The sequence below is a fragment of the Astatotilapia calliptera genome, chromosome 23 (genome assembly GCF_900246225.1).
Source record: "Astatotilapia calliptera chromosome 23, fAstCal1.2, whole genome shotgun sequence".
Taxonomy (NCBI): Eukaryota; Metazoa; Chordata; class Actinopteri; order Cichliformes; family Cichlidae; genus Astatotilapia; species Astatotilapia calliptera.
In genome coordinates, this window is record NC_039323.1 from 18372858 (window position 1) to 18400488 (window position 27631).

General features: G+C 38.9%; 1 protein-coding gene across 1 annotated transcript; it reads left to right on the forward strand.

Annotated features, from left to right (window-relative positions):
- The first annotated feature begins 10979 nt into the window (after window positions 1–10979).
- Window positions 10980–27443, forward strand: LOC113015905 (uncharacterized). Its single transcript, XM_026158278.1, has 6 exons — window positions 10980–11328; window positions 21502–21583; window positions 23003–23403; window positions 25767–25865; window positions 26062–26168; window positions 26886–27443. Exons 1-6 carry the CDS (start codon window positions 10980–10982, stop codon window positions 26922–26924), a joined length of 1077 nt encoding a protein of 358 aa, XP_026014063.1. The 3' UTR covers window positions 26925–27443.
- The last annotated feature ends 188 nt before the right edge of the window (window positions 27444–27631 follow it).

Genomic DNA, 27631 nt, shown 5'->3' on the forward strand with positions numbered 1-27631 from the left:
GTCTGGCTCAGATGCTGGCAGTTCTCGCTGCAGTCTACCGGTAGCGTCTCCTTTCAGGCCAGGATAGACGAATGTCACCGAGCAGTGACTAAGTTTGTGGTCAAAGGCTTGCACCCATTTGCCAGCAGATGCCCCCGATTTTCGGTAAGTGAATGTGTTTAATTGTAGGCAGGGACATTACTGGATATTCTTGTGTAATTGCTACAGAATAATTTATGTTATACTTTGATATTCCTACAGAAGAATATTTATTTTATTATTTTTACATTTACAATTTTTTTTCCTGGGGACCCTGTGACACCCCACTGAAGAGCCGTAGGCTGTGGATCTCTTAAGATCTCACTGCTGGGTTTGTAAAGCCATGTTACTCCTAAATTTCTATCTTGTTCAAAGAGAAGATATAAAACACAGTTCTAAGCTAATCGACTTTAGTGTTCTCCTTTTTTATAAAAAAAGAATCGATAAGAGAATCGATAAAGAATCGAATCGTTAAACAGAATCGAAAATGGAATCGTGAAAATCTTATCAATACCCATCCCTAGTCCTGACAGAGTGAAAGTTGGCTCTAAACATGCTTTAAAAACTCGTCGGGGCTCAATAGCCTTTATGCATTTAATGTTTCATGTCCACTTTAAAATACTACCACAGTGCTGTGTCTCTCTTGTACTCATTACTTCTATTCTATTTAAGTGGTAAGGCAATCAAGTCTCATCCAGCAAAACATCACTGAAAACTCAAAAGACTACTTTAACCTTCATCAGAAGTTGGAGAGAGAGAGATTTTCTCAACATTTGCTGTTGTTATGGTAACTTTTAATTGGCTAACATTTAACTAGAAGAATAAAAATATTAATGCATGTTTCTTTTCTGTAGCAAATACATTGCATCACGTTAATGTATATTCAGCACTGTTAGAAAATATATGATGCAAACCTTTAAATTTATATGAAAATGATATAGGCCAAAGCTATTCACACATTTTGAGTTGGAAACTTTGAAACCCTATAAAGCTGAGATTTGAAGGCAGGCTGTTTGCAGTTTTGGCAGTAATGTGAGGCAGTAGTAATATTTGTAATAGTAACAGGCATTTTACAGAATACTATATAAAGTAACAGCTAGTAGTAGAAGACTAATAGCAATGGCAGAAGTAAAAACATATTTACAGCTAAAAATTCAGATAGTAATAATTGTAGTAGTGACCTAGCAATAGATGTAGTAATGGTTATGTTTGTGCTAATAGTGGCAGTGCTAAATGGAGTAGCTGTAGAACAGCAGTACTTATAATTCTAGACAGAACTGGAAATTTTAAGTAAAAATGCTGATGCTTGTTTCTGCTCCAAACTGAAAAAATAAAGCAGGGAAAATGGGAACTATTTTCATGTGGTAATTATTCAAAACTTTCCATTCAAAACTCACGTCAACAACTAAGAGTGTCTGAAGTCCCCTCAGACCCTTCGAGATATAAATTGATCCCTTATGGTGCATTACTCTGTAAATGTATATGTATATGTTACAGATAGCTCCTGTAGTCATGTTTACAAATAAGTAGATTTTGTATCGAAGAAGACAGTATTACCCCATCTAATTGGACAGACTGACAATCTTTCTGATTTAATAGTTTCAGTATTTGTAGTTTTAATAGACATTTTACAGTCATAGCAGTAACTACTGGATAGTCCTTTGTTATGGACAACAACATGGATAGTAGGAGGATTTCTAAAAGCTACAGGAAATTAAGTATTAACCTAGTAATAGATGCAGTAAAGGTCACATTAGATAAAGTGATAGCGGCAGTAATAATAAGGCTCACTATGAACTGTAGCATATATAGAAGTATAAGGTTCATGCAGGTGTAGTGCTACACTACTTGAAGTGTCTTATCATTTCACATTTTAACTTAATGTTTATAGTTAAAGTTGTCAAAATGGTTGAGTTTCTCTGCATTAACAGCTTTCAGACACAAGATGTTGCCACTTGATCAGATGAGACACCTTGAACTTGGCTCTGAAACAGGGGCGATTTTAGCCCATTTTGGGGCAAAATGAATCAAAGCACCCCCAAAGATTTCTTAAAAAGCATGCAGTACTTAATTGAGACGTAACATTTTAACAACAAAGTATAGATAACTGTGATGGCTGCACTTACAGCCACACAGTGGTAATACCCACCATGTTAGTGTAGAGGCTTATAAGTAACATTGCATTCACATTTCTTTCTTTAAATATAGGAATTTATTTACAGGACAATAAATAACTGGTTTTGGTTTAGAATTCATTCACATATCCACATAACACTGCATTCTAAAATAAGTGCACACATTTTAGTTTACACTGTTATGTATGATTAATTTTCTGTTTTCTGAGTTACCGTAGTAGCACCTGTTCCAGTCCCTTGATTAAGGAGCCAAGAGGTGGAAAAGGGGCGGAGTGAGCTTTAGAGGAAGACTACAAATTGGTTCATGCCATAACTCAGGACCATGGGGGGGGGGGGGGGGGGGGGGGGATTGGAGTTCATTATGTTTGGTTTTGTTAGGTACTGTGTGTTTTACCCCTTCTCCTGTTTTTGTGGGCTGATCAGCCACTATTTAAGTTTCCCCTTTGTCTCATTAAGTGAGGTCAGTTTGGTTAAGTTATCAGTTGTGTTGTCAACTTTGAGTAGAGGTTTGTTATTTTGACCTCTTTTATGGGCCCAAGATTTTGATTCTTTTTGCACGAGTTAACCAATTATTTTTTTTGGGTTAAATAAAAAATAATTTTTTTGGACTTTAACCTGTGCCTAAGTTTCCTTCACTGCTCGGCCCATCACAATAACACCCCCCCCCCCCCCCCCCAACCCCAAAATAGTTTGTTCCAGCTCACCTCTCCCCTACTCTGGCTCTAGCGCTCTTGCTGCCAGAGCGATGGTGGCTGAGACGCAGCAGAGCGCAGGTGTAAGTGCCTAGCTTAAAGCAGGACATATTAGCTGCATTTAACCTTTAATTATTTTTTTTACTTTAAAATCTACTGTGGTGTTGTACAAAAGGAAAACTGCAAAAATGTGCCTTTGTCCAAAACATTATCAGCATAAATGTACCAGATGCTTTTTGAGCTGACATTTTCTACCATTCAAAAAGACGACAATTGGGCATTTCCTCTTTATTAAATTTCATTTGATTTATACACATACACTCGACACTATATAGTATTGTTTCAGTATTGTTTCTTCTTTTTTTAAAGTCTTTAATTTTTTGGACAAAACATTCTGTTAGAATTACTATTTTTTTGTTTGATTTTAGTTAATTATAATAATTATAATAACTACGGATCAAGAAGGAAATAATGAAGTGAGGACCTTTGTTTAGACTTTCCTTCTATGCTACTTCTTTTGTTACTATAAAACATATATTACCAGTACTGTCTTTACCTACAGTAGAGTCAGTACTTTCTCTGCTGGTCTGACGTCATGTCATGTACTGCTCATGTCCATCATTGCTGCCGCTTGTGTCGTAACTAGAGACTGAGTTAACTGAGCTGAGTGTAGGCTCAAGGTCAAGTTTGATTTCCTTTTTGGTAACTGTGGTTTGGCATTAGATGTTGCATGCAACATAATCACTATGTGAAGGAAATGGAAAGTGCAGAGCACTTCTCTGTCAGTCCCATCAGAGCTGTGCTGCTTTGAGGCGATTCCATTTTATTTTGGATGCTGAAGCCGATCATGGTTCTCCTGTGGATGATCCTTTTGGTGGTTCTGCTCTGTACAGAGGCCGTGAACATAAAGGCCAAAGGGGAGCTGGGAACAAATGTCACTCTAACCTGTACCAACAGGAGTTCAGACATACACTGGTATATGGAGATCCACAGTCAGCTCAGAGGATGTATTGGCCGCAGTTTTTCTCCGACAGACTCTACTTACTGCTCTCCTGATTTTGAAACCAAATTTTTAATCTTGGGAAACAGACTCATAATAAAAAACTTCACAACAGAGGACTGCAGGCTTTACTTCTGTGGCAGGAAGAGAAATGGCAGCATTCATTTCATGGACACTTTTCACTTCGTGTCAAGTATGTATCTCAGTTTTGCTTGACCTTATCACGGTTTTAGGGATTTGTTTGGAAGTTTGAAGTTGTTTATCCTTTATTATTTGGTATTTTGTTTTGTTTGTTTGTTTGTTTTTTATTGCTGTGGATTATATTATTATTGTTGTTGCTGTTGTTTTGTTGCTGTGATAGGGTTACTGGGTACCTGGCTCTGGGTCCCACCCCGGAGCCAGGCCTGCCATGACCCACAGGACTGTTGGGCTGTTCTCCGGCTTGTAGCCTGTATGTATTTATATTTTTTTCTCTGGTTGACGACAAGGATGTATCCCTGAACCCTCAGGTTGACGAATGGGTCCTGAATGTTGTTTGTTTTCAGAAGGTGTGAAGGTGCTCATAAGTGCATGCAGGACGAGGACATCCTAGGTTGCAGACTGATGATTGATTTTGCAATTTCATCATCAGATTTACAGCTGTGTGTTTTCTATACCTGCATAAAGAGAGGAGCTGAATTGTCATCCTCTTCTGTCATCAGGTGGTTGTGGTGGACAGGTCTGGCATGCTCTACTCACACAGAGTACACTGCAAGTGGGGCACTACTAAGTTCAACTAAGGATGTAGTTGGGTGGTGTAATGAATAATTTCAACACTTCTTCAATTACATTAACAGGTAGAGTCTGGAGATGAGGGGGACTACTTGCACAACAAGCTCACTGAGATAGTTCGAACCTCCTCGGTGGGAGGGCCCATAGGGTGGATGATAATTACCCTGAATTCCATCCTAGATGTTGTAGCCCTGTCTTGGTTGACTTTCCTTTACAATGTCACATGAAGACAGTTCTTCTGGACTGGGGTTATGGGAAAGGAGAATTTATTAATTAGTCCAAACTTGGATTAAGGATTTCGTATTGGTCATGGAACGCTCGACCAACCTGTTATCCTGTCACAGGCTGGGTCTCTGACTCGGCATTGAGAATTTTATTTTGTATTGTTGAGACTTTCATGTTAGGTTTGTGATTATAGTTTGTGTGTTATTCTTATTTAGGTTTTAGTTGAGGTTAAGGTTAGCCATTATTTATCATCTGTCTCCTTGTTTTTCTGTTTGGTTTCATTTCTTGTCTGTCAGGTGTTTCAGGTCTGGTAAGCTGGTGTTGTCGTGTCTAAGTCTCCATGCTTGCTGTTTTACTTTGAAGAGGTCTTGTGTTCTGTGTTCATTATTTTAGTTCTACTTTCTCCTCTGGTGTCATCATGTTAATTTGTGTCAGCTGTTTGCACATGTGTTTCCCTCCCCCTCATAATCACATCATCATATCTGTAACATGCAACTTCTTTCGGTGCTTTGCTACTGGAAACTGAATTTCCCGGAGGAACCCACCCGAGGGATTAATAAAGTTTCATCTAATCTAATCTAATCTAATCTAATCTAATCACCTTGTGTGTATTTAATCTGTGTGTTTCCATTTGTTCCTCATGACGTCGTCTGTGTATCTTCTCCTCATCATAGAACTCAGCCAGTTCAGAGTCGTCACAGTGTCTTAGTTGAGTTTCAAGTAGTAGTTTCACAGTCTATTTTTTTTCCGCTTTGATTAATGTTCCACGTATACCAGCCGAAATAAAGGCTCGCCTTTTGTTGGAGTTAATTCCGTCTGCTCGCCTGTGTCCGCACCTGGGTCCTCCAAACACACTCCCAACATATCCTCTCACGGATATTCAGGGTTCATGGGAATATACATGTCTTTTGTGACCCGGAGAAAACATTTTCCTTCAAGGACAGGTGATCCAAACCACTGTTGTTCACGGCTCCAGATTAATTCGCTGAGTTCGTCTGTGTTGTATCTGGGGGTGGAAGGTGGAAGACAAGCTCACTTGAGCCCCTAGAGCTGAACATAAAGCTTTTCATACATGTGATGCATGCTGGACAGTTACAAACCAGTGGTTTGTCGTGCTGAGCAATTGAGGTTAGAAAAATAGAAGGTAAGATGAAATAGAGATCCTTAGAAAACTGATCAGCAAAAGTAAGTATGAGTGTATTTCCAGTGGAATGACACAGAGATAGATCCAGAGTTGCTATATATGCGACCAAGGCTGGATAGGAATTGCTAGGGACTTTTGGGGCCTTAATAGCCAAGCTGGGAATAAGTGGGATGCCACATTATGGGCACAAATTGAACATAAAGAATATGTAGAAAATGAATATAAATATGAAATGAATAAGGGAGGGGGGCCACCAAAACACTTTTTGAGTCATGGAGGATCTTGTCTTTATTTTCCACAAAGAAAAAGACAGTGTTTATAGGGGAGGTAGATGGATGTGTGGATTATTCCTGCAGCTGGAGTTTGAGATATATTTCACTGTGAGAAATGAAGTGATCGCTGGTGATCGCTGCTGTGTCCATCACTTGTCTTCAGACAATTTGCCTTAAAGGTTTTATAAGTTTAACTTGACACTCATCCACATCATCATTGGTCACTTTACTCATTATCACGATGTTGCCATATTTTCATGGTCTTCCACTATCTCTGGTCTCTATATTACTACACCTGTGTGTGTGGCCCTTATCGTTTCAGTTTTTTGCAACAAAACTATTTTGTACATGGCAGTGTCTGTGCAAGTTTTAGAAACATTATTTGATCAGTTTGTCTACTGAAGCTGTTAAAAAAGCAAACCAAAAATAATATTTTCTATTTTAAAGAAATGACTATTTCTTTATCATCTACATTTTTGTCTAATATTTGAGGATAAACGTTTGGGACTTCAAGTGTAAACTGTATGTGTTTACTTTATCACAGTTTCAGCTTTTCATCATCAACTTTTAAATTTCATCTTTGTCCTTTTTCAGATGCCACTCTGTCTGACAACAACAACCCACAGAACAACTGCATCCCGAGTCAGTTCTTCATTATCATCATCTCTGTCTTTGTTGCCACTGTCATCATTCTAATAATGGGTCAGTGTATAGATTTTGTTGTCAATAACTTTGAAAGACTTTATGATCTTAACAAGAAATATCCACAGCCAGATCCTTCAAATTCAAACCAAACATAGTGATTTACTTATCATATATATATTTGTACCAATTCAAATATTTACCTTTACATATAAAAGACACCACACTTAGGTTTATTTTATTTTTAGAATTTGTCTTTTAACTTTCAGTTTAGTTTCAGTTAGTTTCCAGAGAGTTTTTGGTCTGTATAATTTTTATTGTTTGAAAATGTTCTGTCTTGTTTTTATATTGTAAATATATAAATAAGCTTTTGTTTTCAGTTATACAATTTCAGTTATACAATTCAGGGTTTTAGTTTGTCCATACTTCTGAAAAGATGTCCTTTAAGTTCTAGTTTTTATTTTAGTTCAAAATTTTCACTTTTATCTTTTTAGTTTAATATTCGTTGATGGTAATGAACTTTAATTTGCTGCTGATTGGATGCACAACACTGTTAGGAGTTTCACTTCTAGAGCAAAGCGTTTTCATTCATTAATCATAAGACTGCTTATGAAGCTGTGAGTTTGGAGGTAAAGTGACTTAGAGATCTGTTGACAGGTGGGGTTTTCACACTGCTGTGCTTGAGGAAGAAAAACAGCAGCACACAGCTGGATGATCCGTCGAATCACATCTATGAGAATTCTATAACACTGTAGCTGAGCAGGTAAGCAAACCAATGCTGATTCTTCAGTTTAATTTTTAACTCAGTTTTATTCATATTATGCCAAATCACAACAACGGCTGCCTCAAGGCACTCATAATATTGTAATATAAAGCAGCGGTCCCCAACCTTTTTTGCGCCACGGACCAGTTTATGCCCGACAATATTTTCACAGACCAGCCTTTAAGGTGTCGTGGATAAATACAACAAAATAAAACTAGTACTGAAAAAAAAAGAAGATTTATTCATAGCACACGTGAAAAGACCCAGGAAAACCGAGTTAACGATAAAAACGATAACAAAATAACGCTGAAAACCGATAAAAACCCTGAAAACCATACATTTCACACCCGAGCCTCAACTCTCGCGGCCGATACCAAACGACTCACAGACCGGTACCGGGGACCGCTGATATAAAGAACCTACATCATTACAAAAAACAGATAAAACTCAAAAAAATCATATGACCCCCTGTGAGGAAGCACTTATGCAACAGTAGGAAGGAAAAACTTCCTTTTAACAGGAAGAAACCTCAAACAGAACTAGGCTGTGGGAGGGGCAGCCATCTGCCATGGCCAGTTGGGGGTGAGGGGAGAAAGGAAGTAAACTGTGGGTGCTAATGCTGCAATATTGTTGCTGAAACTACTAGTTACTACCATGAGACCTGAATTAAGTATTGCACTTCATAAATGTTTTACAAAATACTAAAACTCTCTTAGAATCACGTGTAAACAACAACTTGTAAAAAGAAAGTAAAAACATTGGAAACTATGCTTCTTTTTTTCTTTTAATTTCAGAAACATAAATCTTCACTAACTGAACTGATATTATTTATATGGCATTATTGCTAAGTCTGCATTTATGTTCTGCTAATTCTACTTTCAGTCTGTGGTGTTGTGACTACTTATGGTCATATGGTCACAAATGGCAACAATTCTTAAAAGTGAGGCCGAGTCTTTCGTGGCTGTATTCCTTCTATTGACCAGCAGGAGGCGACTCCTCTGGTTGTTAAAAGATGTCAGATCACATAGACATCTCTGATAAAGTGATTTACTGCTCACTTAATCTTTGATAACAATAATCACTTTAAGGTGACAAGTTTCACGTTTTATTCGCATTTACAGGATAAATAAACATGTTTACAGTCTGCTCTAAAAAAACTGTTTTGATGTCTATAACTCCCCCCATAGCTGTACAGGACTCACCTCAGGCTTAGAGCTTGTAGTATTATTAGTGTTTGAACAGAATACATAACAGGACCCAAAACACAAATGTTGAGACTTCAAAACACGATTTCCAAATAACTTCTTTTAATAATCAATCTGCTGCTAATACTACAGAACACTGTCACTACCCACACTGCTTAAAAGTACCGCTACAGTATTACTACTTCCCTATACTGAGCAACTGTCTTGTCTTTCAGGATAAGAGGATCCAAATTATGGCGTAGATTTCCAGCTGAACCAACAAGACATCACCGAAAGATTTCTTTGCCTTTCATCAAACGTTGGGGATGGGATATATTGTTTTTCTCATCATTTATTATTGTTGCTGTCAGACTCATTTTAATTGGTTAATAATTGGTTTACATTAAACTAAAAACTGAAATATGTATATATTTTTGTTCTCTACAACACAAAGCTGACTAAGTCAGGATAAACATCATTAGAAAATACCTGTACAGTTATTATGTAAAACTTTAAACTTATGTAGATATAGATTTTTTTTGTGCTTTGTTTTTTTTTATTTGTTTGTTTTATCCTTTAATAAAACTTTAAGCTGTGCCGTGTTCTTGTTTTTTATTTTCAGAAGGAAGTACAGGAGAACGTCTGTGGTTTAAAATATTGAATTTGCTTCAACAGTTGAACTTACAGGTGAAAAGCACTGGACCTCTGTGTGAAATCAGCCATCTGTCTTCACACAAAAGGATGAGCCTGGATTGGGCCGTACAGTTTTATACAACGTGACAGTCCTGCTGTCTCCCTGCGAGTCTTCTCTCCATTCACATTCATGTCCAACCTCGCCTCATATCCGCACCTTTTCCTGGAATAAGACAGAGAAGAGAAAACACCTCCCTGACTAGCCCTCATCATTAATATTATCCTACTGATTCTCTTTATTATCTAAGTTTGGGACATTCTGTCAGGACTCCCTTGGCCAAGAAAATATCATCCTGGCTGTTGACTAGTTATAATATGTAAGCATGTTGCAAAACCGTCTGCGCTACTGCATCACATCACAATAATTCAATTCAGTTATAGCACTGATGAAGCTTTTGACCCTCAAAAACACAGAGTGCGAACTCTTTAATGAGCACACAGGAATTTGTATATAAAAATAATAAAAACAGCTTTATGTAATAATTTTATTCCTAACAGCAGCAGTCATTTGAACATGTGAAGGGCATTTTGTACTGACAAACAGACTTTGAACAGTATTTGAAATTTAAAGGGATCATTTTGTTGCACTGGCACCTAGTTAAATTCAGCAATATTACCAGTAATTGTAGTAAAAAATATTGTAAATGGAGTAGTACCCCTGTAGTAGATGTAATAAAAGACTATGACTACTAGAGGTGACTATGTTAAGTTATAACCAGGATTATATGTAGTAGGAGCTGTAGTTTTCATAGCAGTAATGATTGCATAACGCAGAGTTGGATTTGTAATATCAGTCTCCCAAAAGGTTGATTCTATTCATCTGCTCATGTAGTACTTGATAGCACTACTACCACTATATGGGGGTGTGGTTCATGTTATATTAATGTTTCAGTACTTGAAGGTGACACTTTAATCACTGAAACACTGATGCACTTTATAACTCACTTTATAACACACAATACACAACTAAACACACAACTTAGTTAGAAACAGGAAACAGTCAGGGCCCCAGCCAGGCTTGACAGGGGGCAATATATAGCAAAAGCCATTCAGTTTCCAAGCAAAGATCAGCTTCCACCTGCAGCTTCCACAAGCAAAAACAGCAGAGAAAATGAACATTGCCGCCCACAGTAGTGGAGGAGAGAAAACAATACACAAATTTGTCTGCATTGACTTACTGATCACAAACCAGTTTAAGTTCTATGGTTTCTTTCATTTAAAGTAAAACAGTGTTGTAATTGGTTTTGATGTGCATCACATTCAGCTGTGGGTCTTGGTTTGTGACATCATACTAACCCAAACTGTGGGCTGGATGTCAACATGTCCTATAAATTACTTGGTGTTTGAGGTTTCCTATCGCTGATCAGAGTCACCATTTAACTCATCAGAGCTGAGCTGCTTTCAGACGACTCCGTCTTGTTGTGGATGCTGAAGCTGATCATGGTTCTCCTGTGGATGATCCTGTTGGTGCTTCTGCTCTGTGCAGAGGCCGAGAACATGCCCGAGGTCAGAGACGAGCTGGGGACCAATGTCACTCTAACCTGCTCCAATCAGACATCAGACCCACACTGGTACATGGAGATCCACAGTCAGTTCAGAGCAGGTATCAACCGCAGATTTTCCTCAGCAGACTCTACCTACTGCTCTCCTGATTTTGAAACCAAATTTTTAATCCTGGGAAACAAACTCGTGATTAAAAACTTGACAGCAGAGGACTGCAGGCTTTACTTCTGTGCCATCAAGAGAGGAGGCAGCACTCAGTTTGTGGAGACTTTTCGCCTTGTCTCAGGTAAGAACCACAGTTTATTTAACTTTATTGTTGTAGGATTAGTTATTCTTCAGGCCTATGATCCATTAGCAGTAAAGCATATTTTGAAAAGACTGATTGCATCTCAAACTTGGTGCAGAGGTGACACATGGATAATAGATAAAATGTCTACATTTGGATCATTTTTGTTAGTTGTGCCTATGTGAGGTGGTGGTTTGTGGCAGCACTTATTTTTTGCAAAGGAAACCATAGGGTGCATGTAGAAACAGCTCCCTGCTCGGATTGGCCACGTCAAAAACAAAAATGCCCACTCCCCCTTTCGTACTATCAAAGTGACAGACTCATTGTCTCTTTGTACCATCAAAATATCTTGAACTTAAAACCAATGCATTGGGGAAAAATTGTGGTTAAAGTGAACATCTACCTGGTTTTATAGATGTCTCAGTCATCGATGCTGCCTGTGGGTCTTCTCAGTTTAGCTAACATCAGGCTGCAGATGTGTTATCACCAGAAGTTTCACTCTGTTCACTCCAATATATTGAAACCAGACAGTCTCTTCCAGAGTAGTGCACAGTTTGAGAGTAGCATCTCAGGTCCGGTTTATGTGGCCACATCTTTGTCTCTGCACTTACTCTAGAAAAAGGGAGCTGAACGGCAGGTGCAGCCGTGGGATTTTGGCCTCTTTGGTTATACCCATATTGAAAGGCTTTGGACAGAAAATATGTAAGACCACAATCTGTCTGAGTTTGTATCTGAAAGGTGACATCATCTAGTTTCTAAAAGAATAACCAAACTCTTAGTGCATTGCAAATGGAAGATATTTTCCTTTACCAGCCTATGACACATTCTCACAAGTTTATGTTTCATCTGTTGTGGTTTCACAAAGGACATTGTCACCCACTGCTTCGTATCAGTTCTGTTTCCAGGAATAAATTATCTTAACTTTCTTTATGTTTCCATTTGGGGATGTAAATTGGGTACATGTGAATCTAAGACTAATTATACTGCTTTCTTTAAAGAGGTAACTGAGACCTAATGAATGTTAAGCAGTTAAAATAAAAGGTAAGTGAAAATTCGATTCAAACAGCTGCCTTACCTTTTCTGCTCTAAATTTCTGTAAGGTGGCCTGAGTATACACATTTATCTCTCAATTGGGTGGATTTAAAATGTACAATTTGCTAAAATGCATTTGCCTCATTTTAATGCATTTTTTTAAATTAAGTTACAGTCTAAAGTCTCCATTGCCATTGTTTTTTTTTAAGCATTCAGTATATTGAAATTATCTGAAACAAATCTTAATGATATCAACAAAGGAATAGACCGGCTGAGATGTAATGATCACAGATCATTTCTTGAGATTATGATGAAATTCAGTGACAGATGAAGTTAACTTTACTGAAGTGAAGTGGGTGGATCTAGATGTGTGCATTTAGGGTTATGACTGAAGTGGGCGCCAATGGGTTGTGGAGAATACGGCTGTAAAATGAGAGAGTGGAAAATACATTAATGGAATATATGCTGCATCTTCACACATTCCAGGCTGCAGGTATTTACCACAACTGCAGATGTAGTAAATACACAGCAGCAAGAGTATTGCAGGAAATAGTCTGTTTTCCTATTGTGAGGTAAAGTGTGCAGACCGGTCTTGTAGGCAGTTATTCTTTCTTCTTTCCTTCTGAGGTTAGGAAGGCCATAGTAGCAGGTAAGTGTCAGGGTTGCAAATGCAGGACCCAAATGCCAGACTCTTTCAATGAAAGCAGTGCGTTTATTTACAGTGCAAAAACAAAACACATGAGCTGTCTTCTGGGCGTGCTCCAAGTTAGTACGTGTCCCTGAATCCCGTGCAGTTTCTCCCCCAATGACGTTGGTCCGTTTCTCCGCTCTGTCTCTCTGTTTCCTTGTGCTTGCTCATCCTTCCGTTTTCCCACACAACGATCCAACGTCAAAGAGAGCTCAGCCACTCTCCTAAGTAGCTCCCTCCAGACGAGGCTGACCAGCTGAGGAGTGTGTCATTATCCTCCTCAGGTGTGGCAGTCTCCTGGCCTCTTGGCCAGCACTCACCAGGCCTCACAGTGCCTGTAAACCGGCCTACCGGAAACAAATACACCTACACACACACATACCCCTGCAAGCAGCGGGCAAGCACAAAACAAAACACATGAGCTGAGTAAGCCTAACCCAGACCCAGGATGACCTGCGAGGATCGCCAGCCCAAAAAAAACCCCGTGATCTCTGGGTACACAGACCCAGGCCCATGACATTAAGTCTATGCAACTTTACACCTGAAGGATCCAGTCAGTCAAACACAGTATTAACCCAAATTGCACAGTACTGTCTGGAGATGGAAAAAGTTTCACTTCCTGTCAGGCTTGAGGTGTTTGTGGGTACAACACCCAAGTCATCATTTTCAGAAAGAAGTGTAGAGCTCTTGTCGGTCAACACCACAGTCTCTGTGCAAAGGTGCAGAATGGAACCAAGACACAGCATGTCTCTAACAGACGCTACTTACTGCTCTTCTGATTTTGAAATCATGTTTTCAATCACAGGAAACAAACTCAAACTTCACAGCAGAAAACTGCAGGCTTGACTTCTGTTGTAGAAAAAGAAAAAAGGTATTTTGTTGCGACTTTCTCCCTCGTCTGTGTCTCCAAAACATTAAAAGAAAAAGCTTATTTGACTGAACCTAATGTTCAGGCTTTTTGATTATTTCTAGCAAATTGTTTTTATCTTGTTTTTATGTCCGGCCTCTTATTGTCTGTTGCACTAGCAAGTGCTAAAGTGAACATATGAGGAAATTAACTCATGTAGTAAGTTTCACAGGTCAAAATTGCTTTCTTTTTTGTATGTTATAAAGACTGTCCATTTTAAAGTTACTGTGTACTGGCTCTAAACACACCTCGAGATAAAGTGGTGATATGCACTGGAGTCCACCATATGACAGAAAAAGTAAGTAACGAGTTTATCAGGTGATAGTTTATCATTTCTGTTCTGTTTGAGATCTTGGTGTGTTGTTTAGATGTCACTTTTTATTTTGTTTTTTCCTTTTCACGTTCACATTGCTAATGTTCTGCAGAACACGTGGATAGGTTTGGGAATGATAGGTTAGATTAAATCATAACCCTTTACAAGATTTACTCTATGCAATGAAAACTGACACTTACCCAGTACATTTAAATGAGAATCAGAAATGTCTAATTTTTCCAATAAATCTAATGAATACAAAAGCAAACCTTGTGGTTGTCTCTGACACCAGGATCTTTGTTGATCGACTGTGTTTTTCACTGGCCTCTTTGGTAAGATTAGTTTCAGAGGTTTCCACTTCACCATGAGTTACTTTGCCCATTATTACTTTAAGCTGCCATATTTCATTGACCTTCTCAGTCTCTGGTCCCCATATCACTGATAAAAAAGTCTCTTCCAGTGTCTATGGCTGTTCACTAACTCACTGTTTTGTGTCTTTTTAATGGCATTTTTATATTGTTAAGCACTTTTTGCAGCATTGTCTGTCTGGAAATGTGCTGAATAAATACATTTGACCTTGACCTTAAACGTTCAGGTTGCTTCACAGAAACTTTCTACGTCTTGTTTTCAGTGTCTACAAATCTTGCCAGTTTCACATAGTATTTCAATCTGGAGAGATTATTAGAAAGAATCTGGCGATTGTGGCTCAAGAGTTGGGCGTTCGTCTTGTAATCGGAAGGTTGCCGTTTCGAGCGCCGGCTCCGACAGTCTTGGTCGTTGTGTCCTTGGGCAAGACACTTCACCCGTTGCCTACTGGTGGTGGTCAGAGGGCCCGGTGGCAGTGTCTGGCAGCCTCGCCTCTGTCAGTGCGCCCCAGGGCGGCTGTGGCTATCACCAGTGTGTGAATGTGTGTGTGAATGGGTGGTTGATTGTGTATAGTGTAAAGCGCTTTGGGGTCCTTAGGACCAAGTAAAGCGCTATACAAAATACAGACCATTTACAGACCAAAGAATAAAGAAGATTTACTGATGAACAGAATTTTGATAGTTATTTGGCGGTTAGACTCCGACGGCTCATCTCAGTGCAATAGAACCCCGTCTGTGAAAAGGATTAGACTGCGACCTAATCTTTGAAAAGTTTGTTGGAAATGTGAACAACTGGGTTTTACTACAGTACTTTGCAACAGTAAAAAAAAACCCTTGATGACTTGTAAACATAAATTTAAAATGTATTAATGTAATCTTTTTTCACATACTTTTTCCAGATGTCATTCTGCCTTCCAGCAACCTACAGAACCACTGCAGACTGAGTCAGCTCATCATACCTCTTTCAGTTAATGCTGCCATAATTCTAGTATTTGGTGAGTTAGTTACGGTAAATAAGTTTAACTGGGCCATACTTGGTCCACAAACAGCTTCTGTCACACAGCCAATATTCACCAGAGCCAAAACATATTGTAACTCCTGTGGAAGCCAAGATGGTAGCATGAGTAGATCTTAAAGGTTAGAGATATTTCAAAAACAACAGTATAGTGTTGGACACACTTAACTTGAGACAAGATTGATGTTTCCCTTTCTGAATTAACTCTTGTAAGATATTTTTTGCAGCTGTACACAGAAACTAGTTTATCATCAGCATAAAGTTGGATCTCTGCATCATGAACAGTTCACTTCAGCGCTGTTCAGAGTTTAAAGATCAGATTTGTTCATTCGTCACGAGACGTCTTGTACTAATGTGAGTCTGAAGGTAAAGTGACCCAGTGATCTGTTGGCAGGGATTGTTTTTGTAACGCTGTCTTTGAAGAGGAAAGGCTGCAGCAACCAGGGGGATAATGTTTCAGTTCAAATCTCTGATGAATCAGAGGTGGTTCAGGCTCCGGTAAGCAATTGCTGCTATTACTAAGAAATGAAATGGAACTGTGAGTGCTAATCTTACAAACTTGGAACATTTTGTTTTTGTTTTGTTTACTTTTGTTAACATTTTTTTTTCATTAGTATATTCCCTTATTCCTGATTTCCTGTGCTTGTCTGTGCTGGTTCCTGAGATTACTACCTTGTTGTACTAATTCCTTCTGTTCTTTTCCAGCCAAGGGTGATCTACTCCCAACCCGAATGATGCCACCGAAAAAAATAAAATAAATTAATAGTCTTTACTGTAATAGGCTTTTTTAAGACGACTTTGTCTTGTTCTGGATCCTGAAGCTGATCGCGGTTTTTCTGTGGATCATGTTGGCGGTTCTGCTCTGCGCAGATGCAGAGAACATGACTGATATTAAAGGAGAGCTGAGGAGAGATTTCACTTTAACCTGATCCAGTGGGGCTTCAGATAGTGTTGAACCTAAAACCAACACTTGTGGAAACTTACAGACTTTTCTCCTAGTGTTTTACTTTAGTGTTTACTTCAACAACAACGTCAACATGTTTCCGCCACAGTTTTTCTTCAGACTCTATCTACTGCTTTTCAAATTTTGCAACCAACTTGTCAACCTTGGAAAACAGACTTGTCACTTTAGATTTCAGAGTAGAGGACTACGGGCTTTACTTGTGTGGCAGGAAAATAAATTATATAATGCATTTTGTGGACATTTTCTGACCAATATCAAGTAAGTACCAAAGGTTTTTGTTTATTTATTTATTTTGACTGTGTGGTGTCTCTCAAAGTTGAAGAGATGTTGTTTACTGATCCATTGTTGTCAGATTCTCTTTGAAAATGACATTTGACTTAAAAACCACAAATATTAATGTATTCATATCATCTTTAGGGAGAAAATAAATGGCTTCCATGTGGTGTTTCAGCAGCATTGTTAGACTTTTTTAATCTAGTTATGATGTGACACTCTATATTCATGTGAATGTTTGGCATTGTGTTAAAAAAAGAGAAAACAGCAAGCTTTCTGCACTTCCATGGTCACTTAACTGCAAGCTGTAGTTATGTAACCATGGAAGTGCATTTTGTATTACTGAGAGAGAGAGCGAGAGAGGGAGACAGAAAACCCTGTCGAGTTGGCATCTGAAAGCAGAGAAGGCTTGAGATTTTAAGGGTTCAGTTTACAACATTTCCACTGAGCAAAAGATGTGGTCATATATTAACAGACGTTTTACAACACCACTAGCACATTCTTGGAAATGCAGACTTGCAGAAAGGGTAATACGGAGATCAAACTAAAAGTGTAAGGTGGAGTTGGATTTGTAGTATCAGTACCACCAGGTGATGTAGATCATGTTGTTGGAGTTTTACAGTATTGGATCTGTGGAAAGACACTGGAAAAGTTACAAAAATGTACAAAAACGTTTCAGATATATCTATGTATCACAAAAATAGCACTTTCCCTGTTGATTGTGTAATGTTCTTATGCTACTCAGTAATCATGGTGGATAGATTTGTTTCACCAGACTAGAAAACTATATAAGCTACAGTTGTGTGAAAAAGTGCTTGCCCACTTACTGATTTCCTATTTTGTAATATTTTTGTCACACTTAAATATTTCAGATCATCAGACAAATTTAAATATCAGAATAATTTTTCAAATAAACAAGACACATCTTCTACATGAAGGTGTTTGTTATCAAGGGGGAAAAATGTGTGGAAAAGCGATTTCCTGCTAAATGGTTGGGCCACCCTTAGCAGCAACAACTGCAATTAAGTGTTTGCGATAACTGGCAACTGTGTAGAAATGTTGGTACATTCATCTTTATATAATTGTTGTAATTCAGCCACACTAGAGTGTGTTTAAGCATGAGTGGAACTTTTTAAGGTCATAACACAGCATCTCAATCGGACACATTTAAGTGTGTAATCTGCCTCGTCTCTCACCCTTTTATGGATATGAACTGCCTCCCACTCTCATAGATCAGAACTTATGCTCTGGGGGTCACACCATAAGTTTCTCCCCTTTTATGCTGATAGCAGTGAATGATGCAGTGGTGTTTCTTGCAGCATGAGATGGTGCATTGTCTTGCATGAAGATGATTTCCTTGCAGAAAGCACGGTTCTTCTCTTTCTACCATGGAAGAAAGTGATCAGTCAGAAACTCCACATACTTTGCAGAGATCATTTTTACACCTTCAGGGATCCTAAAGGGGCCGGCCAGCTGTCCCCCCCGTGATTCTGACTCAAAACATGACTCCACCACCTCCTTGCTGACATCGCAGCCTTTTTGGAATATGGTTGCTGTCCACCAACTATCCACCAACCCTAACCCATCCATCTGGACCATCCAGGGTTGCACGGCACTCAATAGTGAACAAGACTGTTTGAAAATTAGTTTTCATGTAGTTCTGGGTCCACTGCAGCCGTTTCTGCTTGTGAGCACTGGTTAGGGGTGGCTGAATAGAAGGCTTACACATAACTGCAAGTTTCTGGAGGATCCTACATCTTGACATTCACGGGGTTCCAGGCTCACCAACAGCTTCAAATATTTGTTTGCTGCTTTCTTAATGGCCTATTAGCAGCTGCTGTCTTAATCCGATGTATGTCTGACAGAAACCTTTGTCCAGGAGCCTTTATCTGCACGAACCCCGTGTGCTGTGAATCAGCAACAAATCTCTTAAAGGTACAATGATCACGCTTAAGTTTTTGTGAAATATTTAAGGTTTTCATTTCTTATCCAAGGTATTCAACTGTTTCACGCTTTTCAGCAGCAGAGAGATCCGGTTTCTTTCCCTTATTGTTTGAAAATGCTGGTCTGCTTAATGATGTGGAACATCCATCTTAATTAGTTTTTCCTTAAATAGGCTCATCTGGCAAAATAATGATCATAGGTGCCCGAGATTGATTTCAGTGATCCAAAGAGCCCTGAGGCACAATGCCATCCATGAGTTTAATTGAAAACATATTAATCTTTGTGACACTTAAATATAATTTACATAATGATTTGGGAGGTGGTGTAAACCTTGTGGACATTTTTTTGTTAAATGGTCACACCACTTCACTGTGTTATTTTATTACAGCTTAAATTCATCAGCCAACAGCAGAAAGCAGCTGAAAGGCTATGTATTAGCACAGTAGTAATATCTTAGCTCCAATTAGAGCTGCACAAGTTTGACTTCCTGTGAGTCACTTTGTAATTTTGGAGGACTTTTTTATCAAGTGTGACATCAGATGAAATGACCACAGGAAACAGAAAACAGCGCTTCTCTGCCAGTTATATCAGAACTGAGCTGCTTTTAGACGACTCCATCTCATTCTGGATGTTCGAGGAGATCTACAGTCAATTCAAAGCTCATATCAACTGTGGTCTTTTGTGTGATCTTCTTACTGCTCTCCTGATTTTGAAACCAATTTTTTAATCTTGGGAAACTTGTCACTGAAAACCTTTCAGGAGAGAACTGCAGGCTTTGTCTCTATGGCATGACGACAAACAGCAAACTTCACTTTGTGGACACTTTTCACTCAGTCAGTAAGTACAAAGTTTTTACTTTAAAGGTCTAAAAGTCAGTGATGCCTACGCACTGACACCAGTTACTGTTAACCATTTTCAATGTATAAAGTCATTTTAGTGAGCAATAATCTCATTTTCTCAGAGTGGGAGAAACGTTTTGTCATGGTCCTGGGTCTTTTGACCCAGCGTTTTAAGTTTGAGTTTATTTTGTTCATTAGGTTATCTAAGTTCATTTGGTTATTAGACTCCTTGTGTTTTCTTCCCCTGTATTTAAGCTTCCCCTCACCCTTCGTGTTTCATGCTGCGTGTCTTATGTTATCAAGTTTGTATTATTATGCCTAAGTGTTTCTAGTTATTATTTTCCCCTCGTGTTTCCAACCATGTTAAATCTCCCCTGCTCTTCATGCGTTTCATGTCTGTGTCTTACGTTGTCAAGTTCGGGTTGTCATGTCTATGTCTCATTATGTTTCCTGTTTTATTGTGAAGAGGTCTGGTGTTCTGTGTTCATCATGTTCAGTTTTACTCTCCCACTGTGACGTCATTATGTTCATGTGTGCCAGCTGTTTCCTCATGTGTCTCCACTTCCCCTAATCACCTCCTGTGTATTTAAGTCCTCTGTTTTCAGTGTGTGATTGTCAGGTCGTCTGTTGTCCATGCCATGCTTCCAAGTTTCTTGTCTAGGTTTTTCTTATTGTTTGTTTAGATTCCCCAGTTTAGGTTTGTGTTAATTTTGCTTCAGTTTGCCTTGCCCTTTGTTTGTACCTTTTCTACCAGCCATATTAAACGGCTCACCTTTTGTTAACATTCAAGTTTTGTTCCCTGTTCCTTGGAGTCTGCATTTTGGGTCCTTTTTTTCAATTCATACAGTCTGCCCTCGCCAGACTGTGACACGTTTCTCCCCAAAATAATACTGATAATAGTCACAGTGTACTGAGTACTTGTGTGCTGTGTTTAAGGATGAGGAGCATCATTTTCTGTTCATCTTCCCTTGGACTAAAAACTGACTTCCAGTTTCCAGGTTACATTTGTGCATTTTTGGCCTTCTGTGGAACCGAATACTTCATAAATTTTGATTTAAATCTTTCTATAAATAGACTCAGACTAATGTCCGAGTGGTACAGCAAATTTAGTGCTGATTAAGAAAACTACCACACTACAGATTGTGTGTCAACTATCATTTTTATTTAAGGTTTCAGGAGTTTTTTCTGCAAAAGCAACTTAGAGACACAAGATGGAGCCACTTGATCAGATCATCTTTGTTGAACAGCTGAAGCCCACCAGCTCTGGTGTTTGATTATTTAGAGTTTACTTCACACTACTTTAGACCTGCTGTTAGTTCTGCTAAACAAGATTTACTTATTGTCATTATGTTGCTATAACATAACAAAATTGCAGTGGTGCCCTCTGTGATAAAGTAAAACAAAAAAAGATAAATGAAAAGATTAAAAAAAGATAAATGGAGAAGTCTGTAGAGTACAGTGATTGGATGTGAATGTGCGTGCAGGGAGTCCATGAGCCTATGTAAGTGTGTCTGCAGGGCAGCAGAGGGAAAGGCAGATGGCTTTCACAAAGTTGGTATTTGTGGTTTGCTGTTTTATCAAAAAAAGCCAAAACGAGCGTGTAAAGAAGGAAGTGTGGAACACTTCACCGTCAGTCACAGAGCTGAGCTACGACTCAGACTTGTTGTTGTTGCTGGAGCTGATCATTGTTCACCTGTGGATGGTTCTGCTCTGAGCAGAGGCAGAGGATGTGACCGAGGTCAAAGGGCAGCTGGAGACAGAAATTTCTTGCTTTTATTCATGATTTAAAATTTTCAGTTCATCTTAAACTTATCTCAGTTGTTCTGTCTCCAGGTATCACTTCATGCACTGACTCAGACCAGCAGCAGCAGAAGACCAGCCTTCCTGATTACCGCCCTCATTGTTTTCATAGTGGGTGGGTGTAATATCATTAGTAGAGTCAACAGCTACTCCATTACAGATATTTGCAGCATTCACAGTTATGATACAAAGAAAATAAAACCTCTAGAATTCAAATATTTAACATATCGGCACAAAATAAAATTAAAGGTATTAAAATTAAGTAACTACAACCAAGATGAACAATAATACATCACTTATGACACTGTGGCATCATTGGTTTAACAAAAGCAAAACCAAAGCAAACCATGTAGAAGCAGTGACATTAGTATGGATGCTATTAGAGTATTTCTTCTTGTTTCCAGTTGTAAGAGCTGCTACTATTGCTAAAATCACAGCTGCTAACAAAACTAAAAATGAACCTATGAGATGTTAATGATGAAAGATGCACATAGCTGCTTTTGCGGTTGTTTGTGTTAAAGCTGTGAGTTCAGTACCTTTTTCTTTCTGTTTCAGAAAAAAAACACCTGGTGTAATTTTGTACATCAGTGCATATTTAGTTTTTTTGAGATTTAGTCAAACACACATTATCAGCTCCTATTTGAGATCATAATAATGCATAAGAATGACAGTAATATTGTGTAATTCATCTGAATACTTTCACTGAAATTCCCACAGTATCATCAGTGATTGTCATAAAGAACAGAAATACATGTCGGAGAGTTTTCAGGTGCAACTGAATGAATGCATCATAACTCAGCTGTGTAGGAACCTATGAGTGGAGAATCACACCACCAATCCTGTGAATGCTGAATAACTGCTATAACCACATCACGTTTAAGCAGGTCTGTCTCTCTGCCTGTAGACACTGGTGCAGTCAAAGCCCAAACACCACAAGTGGATGTTCAGTTATCATAAATGCATATCACACATATTTCTCTCTCAGATATGATGAGGTGTTAAATCCTTAAATGAGGCAGATGTGCTAGTTGTAATGGAGTATTTTCAAAGATACTAGTTTCACAAAGAAATGATCTTCTTCATCATCATTATAAGGTAATGGTCAGAATCTGAATCTGTTAAGAACACTAACATTTATAAACAGGAAGGGAGTGCAAGACAGAGACTTTGATCACAGGAAAAGCAGGCTACAGCAGACAACAGCTGACTCAGTCATTAAGATAGTTTTATGATTGGTTCATTTGCTTTGCTTGCTTTAATGTTTTCTTGCTCAAGTACAAGTAAATGAAGTAGTTTTACTGCTGTCAGTGGGAGCAGCAGAAGGAAGCAGCACAGAGGTGTTAGAGTCAGATTAACTTTAAAAGCAGTGTTAACCTGAGCTGCACAGTGCTCACTGAAGGTTGAAAAGGTTTCATTTCCTCTGAGGTGTCAGTGGTTTTTATTTTCTTCTTTTTTTTTTAATTCAGATGTGACATCAGCCAAACTCACCATGTAAAGTAGGAAGTACAGAGCACTTCTTTGTCTGTCCCATCAGAGCTGAGCTGCTTTCAGACGACTCCGTCTTGTTGTGGATGCTGAAGCTGATCATGGTTCTCCTGTGGATGATCCTGTTGGTGGTTCTGCTCTGTGCAGAGGCCGAGAACGTGACCGAGGTCGGAGGAGAGCTGGGGACCAATATCACTCTAACCTGCTCCAATCAGACATCAGACCCATACTGGTACATGGAGATCTACAGTCAGTTCAGAGCAGGTATCGGTCGCAGTTTTTCCTCAGCAGACTCTACCTACTACTCTCCTGGTTTTGAAACCAAATTTTTAATCCTGGGAAACAAACTCGTGATTAAAAGCTTGACAGCAGAGGACTGCAGGCTTTACTTCTGTGGCATCAAGAGAGGAGGCAGCATTCAGTTTGTGGAGACTTTCCGCGTCATCTCAGGTAAGTGCCAGAGTTTATTTAACTTTATTATTTATTGTTCAGGCCCCATGATCCGTTAGTGGTAAAGCATACTTTGAAAAACCTGACAGTGTCAAGTAAGTGGCAAAGTTTTTGTTTTGTTTTACATTACGTCCTGTATGGAGTAACACAGTGTGAAGTAGCTTCATTCTCGCATCATGGGCTTTTTTTTTTTTTTTTTTAAATTGACTGATTTTAATTTTATTTGAACAGCTTTCTTTGCGTCTCGCTGGTGTTTAGGTCTGGATTTCTTTGCAGTACATTACATTTTGTATCAGCACATCTCAGAGTTAACATTCTGTTTGCCACTTTCTGAAATATTTTCCTCTATTTCTGTTGAATGTGAGGTCTTGTTGTGTGTATGAAAATACTGCATTATGTGGTTAGGTTATTTTTAAACCGGGTCGGGGATGAGTTCCTGCCCCAAGTGGAGGAGTTCAAGTATCTCGGGGTCTTGTTCGCGAGTGATGGAAGAAGGGAGCCGGAGATTGACAGACGGATTGGGGCTGCAGCTGCTGTAATGCGGACGCTGCACCGGTCCATCGTGGTGAAGAGGGAGCTGAGTGTAAAAGCGAAGCTCTCAATTTACCGGTCGATCTACGTCCCTACCCTCACCTATGGCCACGAGCTGTGGGTAGTGGCCGAAAGAACGAGATCGCGGATACAAGCGGCGGAAATGAGCTTCCTCCGAAGGGTGGCTGGCCTCTCCCTTAGAGATAGGGTGAGAAGTTCGGCCATCCGGGAGGGACTCAGAGTAGAGCCGCTGCTGCTCCACATCGAAAGGAGTCAGCTGAGGTGGTTCGGGCATCTGACAAGGATGCCCCCTGGGCGCCTCCTGGGTGAGGTGTTCCAGGCATGTCCCACCGGGAGGAGGCCCCGGGGAAGACCCAGGACACGCTGGAGAGATTATATCTCTCGGCTGGCCTGGGAACGCCTTGGTATTCCCCCGGATAAGCTGGAGGAGGTGGCTGGGGAGAGGGAGGTCTGGGCCTCTTTGCTTAGGCTGCTGCCCCCACGACCTGGCCTCGGATAAGCGGTTGAAGATGGATGGATGGATGGATGGATGGATGGTTATTTTTAAATATCAATATTTGTTCTCAACTCCAACCTGCAGAACACCGTTGAGCAGCACAAATGGGAATGGTTGTTGGTGATAAACAAGTGAGGGAACACGTTTTTACCAGCTTAGCATTTTATATCAGCTCTTCGAGGGAACAAGCCAGCAGGAAGCTGCGCTGAGTGAGCCGATTAAACAAATATTCTAAAAATTTTAATGTGCAGCTCTTTTGCATCTGTCTGTTACACTCAGCGGGTTAAATTTGGAACCAGTTCAGGGTCCAATTCATTTATTATGTAAGTGGAAAGGGTGCATCAATGGTAATACACACATGTGCATATGCATACGTAGCTGATGGTGTGTTACTGATGGAAAAGTCATTTCCATTTTACTGTGCTTACCTTCTATGTTGATGAGAGAAAGTACTCATTAACATAGCTTTGAAGTGTCAACATCCAACAGTGTAGATGCTGCAGTCAGTGAACATATTGTAAATAAACACACATAATTATTCTAAAAAAAAAAAAAAGTAAGTCCTAAAATTAAACAGAATTCACTCATCTGGAAATTTACTGAATCCACAGTTTATCACATCTACTACTTTTTTTGCCTTTTCTAAGCTTTCCACTTTAAAGGTCAAAGTAGTTGATCTGAACATATCTAACACTTGATTTGGTGACACTCACTTTCACCACAAATTCAAGGAAGCGTCTAGCATGCGATGTGTACACATAGCTATTTTCTCTCTTTTAAAAAACAAAAAGTAAATTCTCTCAAGGTGTCCTTGGTGTTGTTGGTGGTGATTGAGTCCACTTTAGGACAGGAGATAATAAATAACGTAACAAGTTTACCAACCAAGAAGTTGTCTCGTGTTTGGATGCTGTGTCTTTGAATCTCACTGGTTAGTTTCATTTGCACTTTATCTGGTTACATCTGGTTACAAAAAAACTAAAAACCTGTTTAACTTTAAAAAAGATGGTAATTAAAAATAAAACACTTCACCATGCACACTTAAAAATGAAAACTTCCAGTGCACTGTGAGAATGACAATGAGACCTCTCAATCATCTGAACCTGATGAGCAAGAAAAACAAACATAACACGTACATATCCACTGCTTTACAAAACTGTTTGCTAGCTATTGACGCTTATAGTTGATCACTTCTAAATAATAATAAAGTTCAAAAACAGTTTTAAAGTGTGAGCTTTACTCTAGTGAAAACGCAAAGAAAGGTCATGACTTGTGAATCTAACAGTTTCTCAGCTCATCTTTCCTCTTTTTTTGTCAGATGTCACCCTAAACATCACCGACCCCCAAATCGACTGCAGACTCAGTCAGCTCATCATCATCTGTGTCTCTGTTACTGTTGTCGTGTTTGTAATACTGGGTAAGTGAGCCATCATAGATAAGACACTTGAACAGACTCTCTACCAAATCTATAAGTGTTTATCTGAAGCCTGGTCATTTTTCTAATGAACATAATCACACTAAAGTAAAGGGACTGAGAAACATTTATCAGACCAGTCCACACATCTTGTGTAATTGTGAGTTTGATGGTGACGTGACTCAGTGGTCTGTTGCAGGTGCTGTTTTTACAGTGTTGTGTTTGAAGAGAAAATCCAGAAGGATCCAGAAGAATAATGTTTCACTTCACATCTATGAGAACACAGACACACTGAGGGCTGCGCAGGTAAACAAACCACTGCTCTCATCGATAAAACTGATACTGTGACCGCTAATGTTCAAAAACTAGTACTGTAGAAGACCTGATAGTAATAGTTAGTGTAGTAGTAATAGTTAAATCTAAAAGTAAATTGTGTAATAAAGATGCAAAAGAAATTTTATAACATTGATCCTTTTGCTTTTAACACCTCTGGTTAAAAATATGATTTTATAGAAATCTCTATGAGAAAATTAACCTGTTTTCGACCTATGAAATTATTCCTCACTTGATCTCTGAGCTCAGTTAACATTTTCCTGATGAGTTTACAGTGGTCACTTCTAGCTCCATTAAAAACAAACAAACAAAAACAGAGACAAGAGTGAAAATAATCACTTCAAGGTTTCAAAATGGGACAAATCAACATTTGAAGGACAAGCTAACAGTTGAGACCACTGGGTTTCTCCATTCAAACATATTCATACAGCATTTTTTTTTGTCTCACTTAGTAATTGTTACATGTACACCCTGAGTGAAATGTGTACTCTCTGATATGTGGGCAGTTTAATGACGTATTGTATAAGCTGAGCCACATCCACCCTAATCTCTGATAACTGTTCTATGTTTGCTACTGCTAATACTACAGCAGCAACTACTGCTAATACTACAGCACCAACACTACCACTGTTTAAAGTTCCACCACTGTACTGCTTCTTCTCCGTACTCATTGCTTGTGTTTTATTTCAGAACAAGGTGATCCAGTCCCAACGGGCAAAAGCTCACTGAAAGACTTCTTTACCCGTAAGCTGAAAGATGTTGCTTTTGTGGACAATTTGAATTGTTTCACATTTAACCCCCAAAATACATTTTCATGCATTTTTGTCTACTGCAGGACATAAATTGACATTTTGTGTATTATCAGGATTGTAAGAAAACAGCTGCGTACTTATGATGTAAAACTTCATATAAAAATGTGATGTGCTTCAAGTGTCAGCTGGAACCCTTTGAACATGTGAAGTGCAGCTTAAGAGAGTCTGAAACCTATTAAGCTAAAAATTGAAAGCATGTCTGAAACTTTAAGGGCTGCATCCACAAGGCACTAAGTGAATGTGGTAGCACTATTTATAACAGTATCACATGACTAACTATAGTGACTGAAGTACAAACATATATAATGTCAACAGTAATGTCAACAGCATATTGTATTTGTAGTAGTACGTATAGAATTGCATGTAAACTGCTTAGCAATACATACATTAAAGACTATTTTTGCGGTTGTACTAAAAGCAGCTCTAATAAACAGGATTGTGGGTAATTGAAGTAGCATTTGTAGTTTTTAAAGCAGTATAATATTATGTATCTGTAAGTTAGCTAACAATTCTGTTAGCACAAATACTTCTTTTGTCCAACGCTTGTCTAAAAGTGTAAAAACAAAGCGTGAAAAAGGAAGTGATTTCCTGAGTTAATTATACACTTTCCTGAGAAACAACTAC

Bases quoted from the DNA above. Each gene is read 5' to 3' on its own strand.
- LOC113015905 (XM_026158278.1), top strand. From the start codon at position 10,980: ATGGTTCTCCTGTGGATGATCCTGTTGGTGCTTCTGCTCTGTGCAGAG. The intron at 23,404-25,766 runs GTAAGTGCCAGA...TTTTTTTGTCAG, and splicing joins GACTTTCCGCGTCATCTCAG to ATGTCACCCTAAACATCACC. The intron at 25,866-26,061 runs GTAAGTGAGCCA...GGTCTGTTGCAG, and splicing joins TGTCGTGTTTGTAATACTGG to GTGCTGTTTTTACAGTGTTG.